This window comes from Crocodylus siamensis, chromosome 5 (genome assembly GCF_052110815.1).
Source record: "Crocodylus siamensis isolate JL-2025a chromosome 5, ASM5211081v1, whole genome shotgun sequence".
NCBI classification, from domain to species: domain Eukaryota; kingdom Metazoa; phylum Chordata; order Crocodylia; family Crocodylidae; genus Crocodylus; species Crocodylus siamensis.
In genome coordinates this window covers 173,514,927-173,528,372 of record NC_143399.1, presented here as the reverse complement: position 1 = coordinate 173,528,372, position 13,446 = coordinate 173,514,927, and the positions used below count along the sequence as shown (strand labels likewise).

At 46.8% G+C, this 13,446-nt stretch overlaps 2 protein-coding genes across 4 annotated transcripts in view; one reads left to right on the top strand and one right to left on the bottom strand.

Annotated features, from left to right (window-relative positions):
• Positions 1-755, bottom strand: part of SLC25A40 (solute carrier family 25 member 40) — a 38,132-nt gene extending 37,377 nt beyond the window's left edge. Inside the window, exon 1 of the mRNA XM_090047177.1 lies at positions 622-755. The gene's annotated coding sequence lies outside the window, so the exon portion shown is untranslated. The remainder of the gene's footprint in view (positions 1-621) is intronic.
• The window catches only part of DBF4 (DBF4-CDC7 kinase regulatory subunit), a 28,753-nt gene continuing 15,999 nt past the window's right edge, over positions 693-13,446 (top strand). For 2 of the 3 annotated variants that reach the window (XM_090047176.1, XM_090047173.1), the window contains exons 1-2: positions 693-826; positions 1,664-1,842. In XM_090047176.1, the coding sequence (XP_089903302.1) occupies positions 781-826; positions 1,664-1,842 (225 nt within the window). In that variant the 5' untranslated portion in view covers positions 693-780. The remainder of the gene's footprint in view (positions 827-1,663; positions 1,843-13,446) is intronic. The other variant, XM_090047174.1, reaches the window with a different exon arrangement.

Below are 13,446 nucleotides of genomic sequence, written 5' to 3'. Positions count from 1 at the left end.
AGAAGCAATGGTCAAAGGTTCAAAACAAGTACAGCAAAGGGGGACACCAAGCAGAGCACAGACTGGACGGTCAGTGCCTACAAGAGTCTGAAGAGCCAGCAGACACTGTGCAGTGAAACTCTGCCTGGAGGCATGAACAGAAGAGTCCCGGTGTCCTCCTGGCCAGATACATGGCTAGCCTGGCCAGGGCCAGGGCGCCCAGGAGGTCCCGGGCCTTGGTGGGGCTGCGGATAGGGAGCGCAGGACCACAGCTGTGCTGCAGTCCTGCAGCCGGGACCTCCGCAGGAGGTGCTGGAGGAGGCGGCGAAGGGGCGGCAGCCCGGCGCGTGCGGGGTCGCTCTGCTCGCGGGTGTCGGGGGCCGTGAGGCGCGCGCGCGGCGACGGCTCTGCACAGCAGCCACCCGCGGGGGCCCCGAGCAGGCCCCAGCCCACCTACGACACCTCCGTCCCTCCGCCGCGCTGCGGTCACCCGCAGCGCAAGGGGAGCCGGGGGAGGGGCAGGCCGCGGCTCCTCCGTCCTTCCCGCCGCGCCGCGGGGCAAAGCCGGAAAAAGCGGTCCCGCGTGAGCTGCCCGCGCTTCTGGCCCGGCGGGTTGCGGGGCACGGGCGCTCCGCCACTCACCGGCCCGGAGGGGGGAGTCCGCGCTCGCTGCCTCCTCACAGGGTGGCGCTGCTGGGCCCGACACTGCCCGCGGAGGCCGGCAGGGGCGGGGCGAGCAGCGGGCGGGCGGCCTGTTTCCGCAGGCGGCGGCGGGGCGGGGGTCCCGCCAGTGCTGGCACCATGAGGCCGCCCGCGATGAAGATCAGCGGCCGCGCCCCGCCGCCCAGTGAGTGCCGCCCGGGCCCCGGCGGGGTGGGAGGAGGCCGCGCGCGCCTGCCCCGGGCTGCGGGCCGCGTCCCGCGCTTCCCCTAGGGCAGCAGGCGTGGAGCGGCGCTCGGGAGCCCGCAGGGAGCCGTTTTTAGGGTTAGGCCTTCTAGGTGGGCACCGTCGGTTTTGCTGCTGCTTTTACAATCCGCTGGAGGCCGACCAAAATGTCTCCTGAATGAGATCGCGAACGTGCTGTCGGGGTGTGGGTGTCAGCACACGGGCAGACCAGGGTTTTTGGGTAAATACGAAATCCTTTATTAGAGCAACTAAATAGTTGGGGGGAGAAATGTTCTTCGCAAGCTTTTGGGCACAAGCACCCTCCTTGAGGCAGAGGCTGGTGTCCTGTCTGCTCTCCTGGGCGGCCTCCGAGCCTCACTGCCACCATCTGCATTTTCATAGACCTGCATTTTGTGTGTTGGTTTCTGTTGAATCCGGGAGACCGCACGCAACGCAGCTGACTCTCCTGGTGCCTGAAGAAGGGTCCCTTGTTTGTGGCCAAAAGCTTGCAAAGAAGATTTTTTCCCATCTGTTTTGTTGGTCTAATAAAAGATAGTGCATTTACTCAGAGACCCTTGCCTGCCTTTTTCATGCTGTGGTACTTACTGGCTTTGTGGCCAGGTACTCTATTGCTGGAGCTTCTGTCTTTTTTAGTACACCTTAAGGCCAGATTCAGTTTTAAAAACTAGCGTATGCAGAAACTAAGCTTAACTTCGTTCATACTTAAATTGGGGCCTTAAAGTAAAACACATTCTTTTGTTGAAGTACTACCCTTATGATATCCTCTACCTTTTGGCAGCAGGTGACATGCAAGGAAAAACAGACAAAACAAGGCCCTCTCTGAGAACTCTGAAGAAAGACTCGGCCAAGCCAGAGAAATCCAAGTACAAGCCACTTTACGGGAAGGTGTTTTACCTTGATGTCCCGTCCAACATGATTTCTGAAAAATTAGAGAAGGATCTCAAGGAACTAGGAGGGGTAAGTTTAAAAAGCACAGACTTGACAAAGTGGGGGAAAATACGTTAAGATAATTTTCAAATTCATTACGTCCTGCATGTACATAATGAAAACGAAATAACTTTTTAAAAAAAGTAATGTTAAGTGACTTTATTTTTCTTAATATTCCTCTGCTTATTTATCATGAGGTTACCAAGCAGTTGTTTTCTTCTATTCAATATTTCATTTGTTACAGATAGAGTTGTAGCACTGCCAGTTGCCTGCACCTTGTTTTCATTTGCATATACTGTGTCTAAGTTTAGCTGTTTGGGTTCACATTTCCCATATTGCACCTCTGCTTCTTGTCTGTGTGGGTTTTCTGAAAGTTTCAGCTAAAAATGTTCTGTTCTTTCTGAAATTGAGATCAAGAAAATGTTCTGCCCATGTTTTATTGGTGAAGCTATTATAAGAAAAAAAATTAATGTTGAGGTCTCCAAGGTCTGCAGGACAGACTTGAAGACTGGCAAGGAGGTTGCACTGGTACTGGTACTTCTGCTGTTCTTGTGGAATCTTGTCAAATTTTTCCAACTTTATTAGCCACTGGAAAATGTTAATTTTGCACTTCCTGTATGGCAGCTAAATTTTCAAGATCTGTACTCCAGGGGCTGAGCAGGACTTTCTCTACAGTTGCTTATTTCTGCTTCTTCAGGTCTCATGCACTTGGGGAACAAGGAGGTTGAAGGAGGTTGTTGTAAATGCATCAAAGTGGGAAAAGACAGAGAAAACTGCTACGTGGTGGCTGTGGGAGTATCAGGAGTCAGAAGGAGTTGGTACTGGCTGTAGTGGAGGGGCCTAGGCATAAACATGGACAAAGGGCAGGAACTATGACAGAGGACAGGGGTTGGCAAGTTTTTATAGTGGGGGTGTGGCTTTAATGGGATTTAAATTTGAGCATGGGCCTCGTCCAACATGGCTTGTGTCACTGCAGCTAGTCACCTATCCCACTGCAGTGATGCCACTGCTTCTCTGCAGTAGGAGCCCCATGACACTGAAACACTACAGAAGTCCCCAGCTCCACAGGCTGGATAAAATGGCTCCACAAGCTTTAGGGGTGTAAGCGGAAAGGAAAGATGCAAGCAGAAGGTAGATCATTGGGAAGAAGCAGAGTAAGAATGGACTAAAGGAGGTTTGTGGGGCAGACAGGAGCGAGCAGCAATGTCTATGACATACTACAGAACATGCATCTCCAGAATCTGAAATTGAATCTCATGAGTTCGGAGTCTCTATGTTCCTTTGTTGTTGGCAAATAGCTGTGCAATCTAGTCCTTTTTTTCCTTTAATGGCACTACTTTTTTAATTAAATACATTTGTTTCAGGTACACCTATTAGAATTACTACCTAGTATAATTTTAATCTTAAAGACTAATTTTACTTTAAAGTATTAAAATCACTTAAATGAAAGTGGTTAATTGTAAAAAAATTTATGAGTTAGAGGGGATGTTTTTAAAAATTATACAGTATTATAGGAAAACTGTTTGTGAGTTTTCCTCAGGCTTTATTAGTATGCCACAGTGTTGCATACTATTTGTTAGTCATTGCTAAAGGGTGAGCAATGTCATTTACATTTTTTTTCAAACAAAAGTTCTTTTTGTTTCTCTTTCACAGAAAAATTTCTGCCTTAATTTTAGTTTCAGTTTAACTCAAGGGTTCTCAACCTCTGGCCTGTGGGCCAAATGCAGCCTGGAGAGCCTTGTCATCCAACCTGGAGGGCTTCTCTCAAGTCAAGAAATTTGGTGGCAGGGGTAGCCATTAATATGACCACCTTCCCTGCTCTGCAAAATTCCCAAACCTCAAGCCCCACATGCCTGTCAGAGCCCCTGTGGGGCTGGGCCACTCCCCCACTTCCTCCCTATATGGATCAGGTCTGGGCCACACCCTTTCTTCCCTTCTTTCCTCCCATCCTCCCTGCAGGGCCAGGTTGGGGCCGAGCCATGCCCCCTTTCTCCACAGGACCAAGCCATGCCCCCTTCCCCTGCATGGCTGGCTTGGGGCTGAGCTGCCCCCCTCCACATGGCTGAACAGTGCCCACTGTACCCACCCCAGTCACTGGATGGTAACTGCCAGCCAGATCTGGCCTATGAGTAGCTGGGGCACTGTCTATCTGGCCTGAGGGGGGAAAAAGTAGTGCATCACTGATTTAGCTAATAGGTGCAGAGGATGTTATCCATCCATATTAGTTTGTTCACAATTTAGAACTTGATTGGAAATTGAAGCAGCAGGAAAGCAAACTTATTTTTCTTTAAATTAAAAAATGGTAGAAGATTAGATCTACTAGATTTAAAGATTTGAAGGACAGGGTGAGAGGTTAGATTTCCAAAAGTATTTAAGGCACCTAAAAAACAGAATTTAAAAAATGTCTAAATTTTGGTGGCAAGTAAAATTTTCAAAAGAAGCCTAAGCTTTGATGCCCTAGCTGTCTGATTGGCAATTGAGCACTTCAGACCGCTACCCTACTGGAACTTTTAGTATCTTCAGGTATCTGAATACTTCTGAAAATCTGGTCTTTGTAGGTCAAAAAAATGTGTATGTTTGCTAACAGTAGTTAATTTTTTTTTTAACAAATCATTTATTTTTAAATGTAAAACATGTTTTGATAAATGCTTTTTATAAACATCATAGTTCAGTAGTTTTTACATAATGTAAACCATTTTAAAATCCGTTTTATGAATTTTTAATGCTACTCTATTTTCTATCAAAATGTAGATGGAGACGGAGAAAAAAGGAATTATTTAGTAAAATAATAAATGCATCATTTGCCATTTCTAACTTTAAAATCTGATTAAAAATATGTAAAGCTATATAATTACTTAAATAAGCATGTATAGATACCAATTTAGTGAAATCAGCATGATTGAATGAGACTGAAACTTTGTTTAGGAAAATAACTAAAATAGAGAGATAAAGCAAGATTTAAATTATTTAAATCAAGTTTCTTGTTTGCTTATTTAAATCCTAGTTAAACTGGAATCAGAACTGGAACTCTGGCTTTTTGCCAGTGTAGTCCTATAGGAGCTTGGAAAAGTCACTTCATAGATTTCATGTTTACCACTAATAAAGCACTCAAAAATGGGGAATAGACGGTCTGAGACACTTGAGGCCTTCTTTGCTGAAGAGCCGAGAAATTGCATCTGAAGTTGATCAGAACTTTTATTAGAGAAAGTGTTATAGATGTGTTCCACGGGCCCAAAAAACAGATCTATATCAAATTGGATGCCCAGACTTAGTTTGTTAATAAAATGTAGGATTTTATATTTTTTTAGAAAAAGCTTTCTACAACGTTTTACACTCAAAATGTTTTTTTGTTTCCCGTGGTGAAAAGGGCAAATGAAAGACCTCATTAATGTCTATGATGCAAGAGCAACAAAAACATAAATGGAAAAGATTTAAACAAATAGCCTCCATGTATTGGAAGCTGCTGTTGTTTACAAATATAGTTGGCATCCTCAAGTCAAAAAACAGAAATGCTTTGGTTAGGTAATATTCCTTCATCAGTTTCAGTTTGACCCTAAATCATTAGGATGGTTTTGAAAATTGCACCTACAGGTGCCTAAATATAGTGGGGAAACTGATATTGGGTTCCTGCTTTTAAACATTTTGATCGGAGTATATTAAAAAAAAAAATTGTAATACTTTGCTAACATATTGAAAGGTTGACCTTGAAGTCATTTTGTTTTGAAGCAGCAAAACATTCTGCTAAAAGAAAAATATTTAATAAAAACAGTTTTAGTTTCTGATGGTACAAACACTTAGGCATGTGCTTAAACATTATGCCCACTAATAGTCTTCCTGACTTCAGTGGAACTATTCAGGTCATTCATTATGTGTACCTCTGTATGTTTAAAATTCAGCGTCTTAATTCTCAATAATTGGTATTTTGCAGTTTGCATTTTGGTTATAGCATTTTTTATAAATTCAAACAGAATAAACTTTAGTGACACTTTTCAAAATTGTAGTTAGTTTATTATAAAATGTTGCATCCAGAGTAATGACAATTAATGCTGCCACTGCTCACCTGCCACTGAATTTCCAGACTGGTGGGGATGACACATCCCTGCATACCAGCTCATGGGTTTACTATGCAGCCAGATCTGGCGCACATGGCTAGATTTAGTGCACAGGGCTAGGTCAGCATGTTGGATTGCACCTGCTGACTAACCCCTTGTGCTTACTCTGTGCTGGATCTGGCCCACAAACCAACCGCACCTATGTTGCTGGAAGGTTGAGAATGTTCTCTGTATTCAGTAACCAGTTCCACTCTTACACAACCTTCTTGGCTGTGTTCTTGCTGTCTTCCTGTTTAGCCTGGAACCGATTACTGAGAAACAGGCTCTGATTCATATATGCCAATACCTGGCAATTAAGCAAAACCCATGGATTAGCAACCCTGAACAGATATTCCAGTACTGGTCTCAGGTTCTGTGTTTTAGGAGAACCTGAGAGCCAGGGACTGCCCACAATTTTTGGGGATGCCCTGCAAGAAATAGGGAGCCCCCTGCCCTGAAGAAGCCAGCGGGGGTGGGGGAGGGGTTAGGGTGGTGAGTAGCCAAATGTGAAGCTGATGACAGGGGAGGGGGTGACGAGCAGTCAGACACAGGGGGCCCGTTAGCTGCAGGGCCCCCTGAGGCTACAGGTTTCACAGTATAGAATGGGCCATGCTTCATTCCTAAAATATCTTAATAGTTTCATGTTAGTTTTTTAAAAGTATATTTCAAGCAACCCAGTTAACTTTATTCCATCACTTCGCTTCTTTTCCCCCAACTTTCTCATCACTGTTTTTGTGCTAGTAGCTAGTAATATGCTGGAGCTGAATTCCACTTTCAGTTATCACACTACTATGTAGTATCTCCATTGTAATAACTTCAATGATATCGGTAGAATTGCTTCAGCTTTACAATAGGGCATATGAGAGCAGAATTTGGCACCTCTACTCAAAACTTCTTTGAGGGCTGTTTTTTTTTATTTGGAGGACTAAACAGTTATTGCATTGTATAAATTATAATACATTATTATGTTTACTGTTATTAAAACAAACATAGTTAAGATAAACCTGTTTATCTCTCAGTTAAGTTTGGTTAACATGTCTTCAAATTAATATTGCAGCTTACTGTTTAGATTGTTGTGGGTTAACTATTCGGAGTTTGAGCTGAATATCAATTTTAATAGATGTTTGGCAGAGAATTCAAAGCTTTCGCATTTTTGGTGTGACAAAACACTTGCACTTTATTCTGAGCCCAATATAAGATGGAGCTTCTGTGTCAAAGCTTTGATGCAGAAGTCTTTGAAAATGTTTAGTCTACTTTAAACTTGGCTTAATGTTAATTTGCACAAAACTGTTAGTAAAAACATGGCAGTAAAAATGTTAAGATTTTCTTTAATTACGGCAGTTAGTAGGAGCAGCTTAATCTCTCTGCTCTCCTGAAAGCTATATTGACTAGCGTGGGTAGATATAAAGGGATACTATCAACTGGAATTCCATTTGACTGACTTGTATACATTTAAGTAGTATATGGAATTGTGGTAGTCTTCATTTCATGTAGTTCTGAGTATGAACTGCTCTGGAGTTGAATCAGTATTGTGAAGAAGAATGTGATTGTAGGACTGTTGCTTTATTTGTTACAGAAGTTGGAAGGTCTAGAGTGGAAAAAACTGGAGGCTATGTTGTGAGTAGTTGGACTGTCTAGGCCCCAGACCCTCTAGATTCAGCTTTTTCCCCCAACTTGCTGCATATGGTACTTATGGTATTCTTCATAGTTTCATAGTTGGTAGGGTCGGAAGGGACCTGAGCAGATAATCAAGTCTGACCCCCCTGCCATGGGCAGGAAGAATGCTGGGATCAAATGACCCCAGCTAGGTGATAGGCTTCCTTTTGAAGACCCCCACGGTAGGAGCGAGTGTCACTTCCCTTGAAAGTTGGTTCCATATCAAAATTTAATATGAGTATAACTAGTGAGTCTTAAAATTGTCAGCCAGCTGATTAAACATTCTGGCAGAGGGGTTGTGCAGAGGAATTAAACAGCCAAGGTGTGGTAGAACAGGTATATTTTTGTACTTTTATTATATGTTGCTGAGTAACTATAGAAACAATTAGATTCTAATGCTTTTATGAGAAAACCAGTTGAAAAAACATGCTGGTATACTCTGTTTCGGTACTTTGTATATTAATTAGTGCTCACTCATTGCACAGCCGGAGGAAAGTGGGGCCCGTGGTGGGAGGTGGTTAACCCTTAGTGAGTGGGAGGAGGCAGCTGAGTGGAGCCAGGCCGGGTCTCGCCCCTCCCAGGCCCCTACTTTGCCCAGCCCCTCAGGGAGTCATGCGACTGGAGCTGTGTGAACAGGCTGCGCAAACAGGCACATTTGTCTGCTGTTGTAAGTTAGTGCGGGGTTTGCACAGGAGGCCTGAAGCCCTGCCTGCAAGCCCCCCAGGGTAGACAGACTCAGGCCTAGCCCACCTACCAGCGGCATGATGTGGACGGGCACGCACCACACCCCGAGGGCCCTGCAGTGCCCCCCTCTGGCACCTCGGAGACCTCCACCCAGATGAAGCCCATGGTTCCAGGTTCCATGCAGATGGAGCCCCTGGCTCTTGGCTGCGGAGGCTGCCTGTCCCTTTTTCAGGGGCCAGGGAGTATGGCTACCACCCCTTGTGGGGTCTGCTCCCTAATGGGGTCTCTGGCACGCAAGCTGGAGGAGCTCCAGGCCACAGTCCAGAGACTGTATACCATCAGGGACTGCGAGCAGGAGATTGACTCCTACTGCCAGGCCCTTCTGCTGCGGGAGCTGGAGGGTAGACCACAGTCTCCCTCCAGGACAAGGAGGACTCCAGGACTTCCCGTTCTGTCCAGTCAGGGGGATGGACCAATGTGGGCAAGGGCCCTAAGGCCTGCTGCACTAAGGCCCCTGCCCCGCCGGAGCTTAGCAACAGGTGTGAACCTCTTGCAGTCCCAGCAGAGCCTGCTGAGTTGCCAGTTCCCATAGGCAACACAGGCCCAAATGCAGCTACTGCCCCACTCTCCACAAGACAAAACATAAAATGTTTGTTGTGGGAGACTCCATCCTGAGGGGGACTGAGGGGTAATCTGTTGCCCTGACCCCTTAGCCTGGGAAGTCTGTTGCTTCCTGGGGGCTTGCATCCAAGATATTATGGAGAAGATCCCTAAGCTCCTCCAGCCCACGGACCACAATCCCATGCTCCTTATTCATGTGGGCACCAATGACAGGACTCGGAGCACTCCCAGCCGGGTCATGAGGCGCTACAGGGATTTGGGAGTGGGGCTAAGGGTCTGGGGGCACAGGTGGTGTTCTCTTTGATCCTCCCAGTCTTGGGGTATGGGATGAGGAGGGAGAGGAGGATCAGGTCTTTGGTTAACAGGTAGTTAACCAAAGACTATGGCGCTGGTGTCATCGGGAAGGCTTTGGCTTCCGTGACCACAGCCCGCTCTTTGGTGAGAGAGGCAGCAAGCTGCTGGGAAGAGGTGGCCTCCACCTCTCTCCCCTGGGGAGGAGGCTCTTCTCAGCCAGACTGGCTGACCTGCTCCACTGGGCTTTAAACTAAGCCCACTGGAGAACGGGGGCACTACCGCCACTGCTGGCCTGCTAAGCAACCCTTGCAAAGCCAGCAGGCCAAGGCACTTAAGGGAGCCCACCCTTGCCCCAGCCCTGGTACAATCTGTGGGCAAGGCAAGAGCCCCCAGGGGGACACTTTCCTGCCTGTATGCAAATGCCAGGAGCTTGGGGAATAATGCAAATAATTATGATGTCATAGGGATAACGGAAACCTGGTGGGATTCCACGCATGACTGGCCATCGATACCTGTGTTCCATACCTGGTACAGGGGGGATCGAGTAGATAAAAGGAGTGGGGTGTAGCTCTCTATGTTAAGGAAAGCTACGCATCCCTGCAAGCTGATGTTGGTGACCAGGGTGGACGACTGGAGACCCTCTGGGTTAAAATCCATGGGGAACACGGCACAGGGGACACAATGGTGAGAGTCTACTATAGATCTCCCACCCAAAGTCAAGATCTTGACCAGGAGTTCGCCCGGGAACTGGCTGAGGCCGCATGCTCCAGGACCATGGTTGTCATGGGTGACTTCAGTTACCCAGACGTCCCGTGGGAGGATCACTCAGCAAAATCCAAGCAGTCACAAAGCTTTCTCTTGTGCGTGGATGACCTCTACCTGACTCAGGAAGTCCACGGGCCAACAAGAAGTAAAGTGCTTCTCAACCTGGTACTGGTTACTGGGGATGACCTAATCAGTGACCTAGTGATGGATGGGAAGCTGGGTGACAGCAACCATGAGCTGATCACCTTCACCATCTGCTGTAAAGCTGGCAAGTCAGTCAGCAACACAGAAGTCCTTGACTTCAGGAAAGCCGACTTTGACAAGCTCAGGAGGCTTGTCAGTCCGGCCCTAAGGGACCACAACCCCAGGGAGAGGGGAATTCAAGAAGAGTGGTTACTCCTCAAAGGAACAATCCTCAATGCACAAGCTAATTCTTGTGCAGCAAGAGGGCACAGCAGCCCCCCTAGCTCTCCAGAGATCTAGCAGACCTCCTGAGGCTAAAAAGAAAGGCCTACAAAGAATGGAGGACGGGATTCAGATCCAAGGAGGAATATTCTGCACTAGTCCAGTCCTGCAGGGAGCTAACCAGGAAAGCCAAGGCTGCAACTGAACTCCAACTAGCTTCGAGCATCAAGGACAATAAAAAGTCCTTTTTCAGATATGTGGGGAGCCAAAGGAAAAGCAAGGGTAACACTGGACCCCTGCTGAACCAGATGGAACAACTGACGCCCAGGAAAAAAACAACCTATTAAATGGGTACTTTGCGTTGGTCTTTCATCAGTCCCATGGGACACCCGTGCCCGCTATAGATTTCATAGATTTCATAGACAGTAGGGCTGGAAGGGACCTCGGGAGATCATCGAGTCCAGCCCCCTGCCCAAAGGGCAGGAAGTCAGCTGGGGTCATAGGATCCCAGCAAGATAAGCATCCAATGGGACAGGGAGGTCCGGGTAAGGGGGATACCCTGCCTTCTATCAATGCTTACCTCGTGAAGGAACACGTTGAGAGGCTGGATACCTTCAAGTCAGCTGGCCCTGAACCTACACCCCAGGGTACTCAAGGAGCTGGCGAGCATCGTAACCCAGCCTCTGGCACGGACCTTGGAGAACTCCTGGCGCTCTGATGTAGTGCCCGAAGACTGGAAGAAAGGTACCACATTGGCCATCTTCAAGAAAGGGAGGAAAGTGGATCTGGCAAACTATAGACCCATCAGCCTGACTTCTATCCCGGGGAAGATCTTAGAAAAGTTTATTAAAGAGGCCATCCTTAATTGACTGGCCGACGCCAACATCCTGAAGGATAGCCAGAACGGCTTTGTTGGGGGTAGGTCTTCCTTGACCAATGTCATTTCCTTCTACGACCAGATGACCCATCACCTGGACAAGGGAGAAGAGATTGTTGTCATATATCTTGACTTCAAAAAAGTCTTCTGTCTGGTATCCCATGATCACTTCTTGGTGAAACTGGCTAATTGTGGCCTTGGGTCCTCCACGATCTACTGGCTGGGAAATTGGCTCCATGGTCAGACCCAGAGGATAGTAATCAATAGAAATCAATCATCATGATGCCCTGTGACCAGTGTGGTCCCCTAAGGCTCTGTCCTTGGACCCATATTGTTCAACATCTTCATTGATGATGTGGACGTTGGAGTCGGAAGCGGACTGGCCAAGTTTGCTGATGGCACCAAAACATGTTTTGGTATGGATGTTTTGGGGCAAAACATCCATACCAGAAGACAGGAGGGTGATCCAGGCTGACCTGGACAGGCTCAGCAAATGGGCGGACGAGAACCTGATGGTGTTTAATACTGGAAAATGCAAGGTTCTGCACCTTGGGAGGAAAACCTGCAGCACCCTTATAGGCTCGGCAGTGCTATGCTGGCTAACACTATGGAAGGAAGAGACTTGGGGGTCATCATTGACCACAAGATGAACATGAGCTGCAATGCGATGCTGAGGCTCGTAAAGCGAGCAAAACGCTGGCTTGCATCCATAGATGCTTCTCAAGCAAATCCCGGGACGTCATTCTCCCCTTGTACTCGGCCTTGGTGAGGCCGCAGCTGGAGTACTGCGTCCAGTTTTGGGCTCCACAATTCCAAAAGGATGTGGAGAAGCTTGAGACAGTCCAGAGAAGAGCCACGCGCATGATCAGAGGTCAGGAAAATAGACCTTACGATGACAGGCTGAGAACCATGGGGCTCTTTAGCCTGGAAAAGCGCAGGCTCAAGGGTGACCAGATGGCCACCTATAAGTTTGTCAGGGGTGACCACCAGTTTCTGGGGAAACGTTTGTTCACCAGAGCGCCCCAAGGGATGATGAGGTGGAATGGTCATAAACTACTACAAGACCATTTCAGGCTGGACATAAGGAAGAATTTCTTTACTGTCCGAGCCCCCAAGGTCTGGAATAGCCTGCCATCGGGGTGATTCAAGCACCTACATTGAACACCTTCAAAAGTAGATTGGATGCTTATGTTGCTGGGATCCTATGACCCCAGCTGACTTCCTGCCCTTCAGGCGGGGAGCTGGACTTGATCTTCTGAGCTCCCTTCCAGCCCTAATATATATGAAATCTATGAAAACCTCTGTCATTTGACTTACCATTTTCCAGCTGTGATCTGCAAGGGCCTTGAAACTTCTTACTTATTGTATGTTTGGCAGCTTAACCAAGCCTGGTTCTGCCTTCGCCTTGTATTTAGCACCTTGTAGGAAGGGAGAGAGATGGTTAGAAATTGAGACCTTGTTCAACTAGAAGAAGGTGACTGCAAGGGGAGGGAGGCCTGCAAGAAGCTGAGTCCTGGTTGAGGTAAGGTTTTGCTGAAGCCTTAGCAAGATGGTGTTGGGGCACACGGCCTCTAGTCTATCCAACAGGTTGAAGGAAACAGAAGGACATATCAGAAATCTTTAAAAATTAGTTTTAGATGTCTCAAATTGGACACCCAAAATAGACATTTTTCATTTAAATCCTTCTGTGCCTTCGTTCTTCTTTTCTAAAATGGAGCAGATAATACCCCTTATTTTACTGGGTGTTGTAAGGATTGATAATGTATTTGAATTATGTTGATACTATAGTGATGAGCAGCACACTACAGAAAAAAAATCAGGAAATTAATACGCCCAGCCTTCAGAAAAAAAACTTGAGTAGTATGAAGTAGCAGAGGAACAGGTTTTATCCTGAACAAAGAATGTAAAGCATAATCACCATTCAAATTATATTGATGCAGCAGGATCCTTCGGGGAAAATAGTACCGTACATACTTGAATACAAAACTAGCCCCCCTCCCCCCTCATCTCCACCAGCAAAGCCCCTCATCTTATCGCTGCATACAAAAAAGCCCTCATTAAATATATCATTTATCATTAAACTGCTACCAGAAACAGCATGTGCTTAGTAATTTTCAAAAGATTTGGCAAATTTGGCCAATATTTCATGGTAAAAGGCCTTGCCAAAAAGGCCATTCAGTTCACCCCTTTTGTCTTTCAAGTCTCTGTGGCGAAACAGGGCATTGTAACTTTTCAAATAAA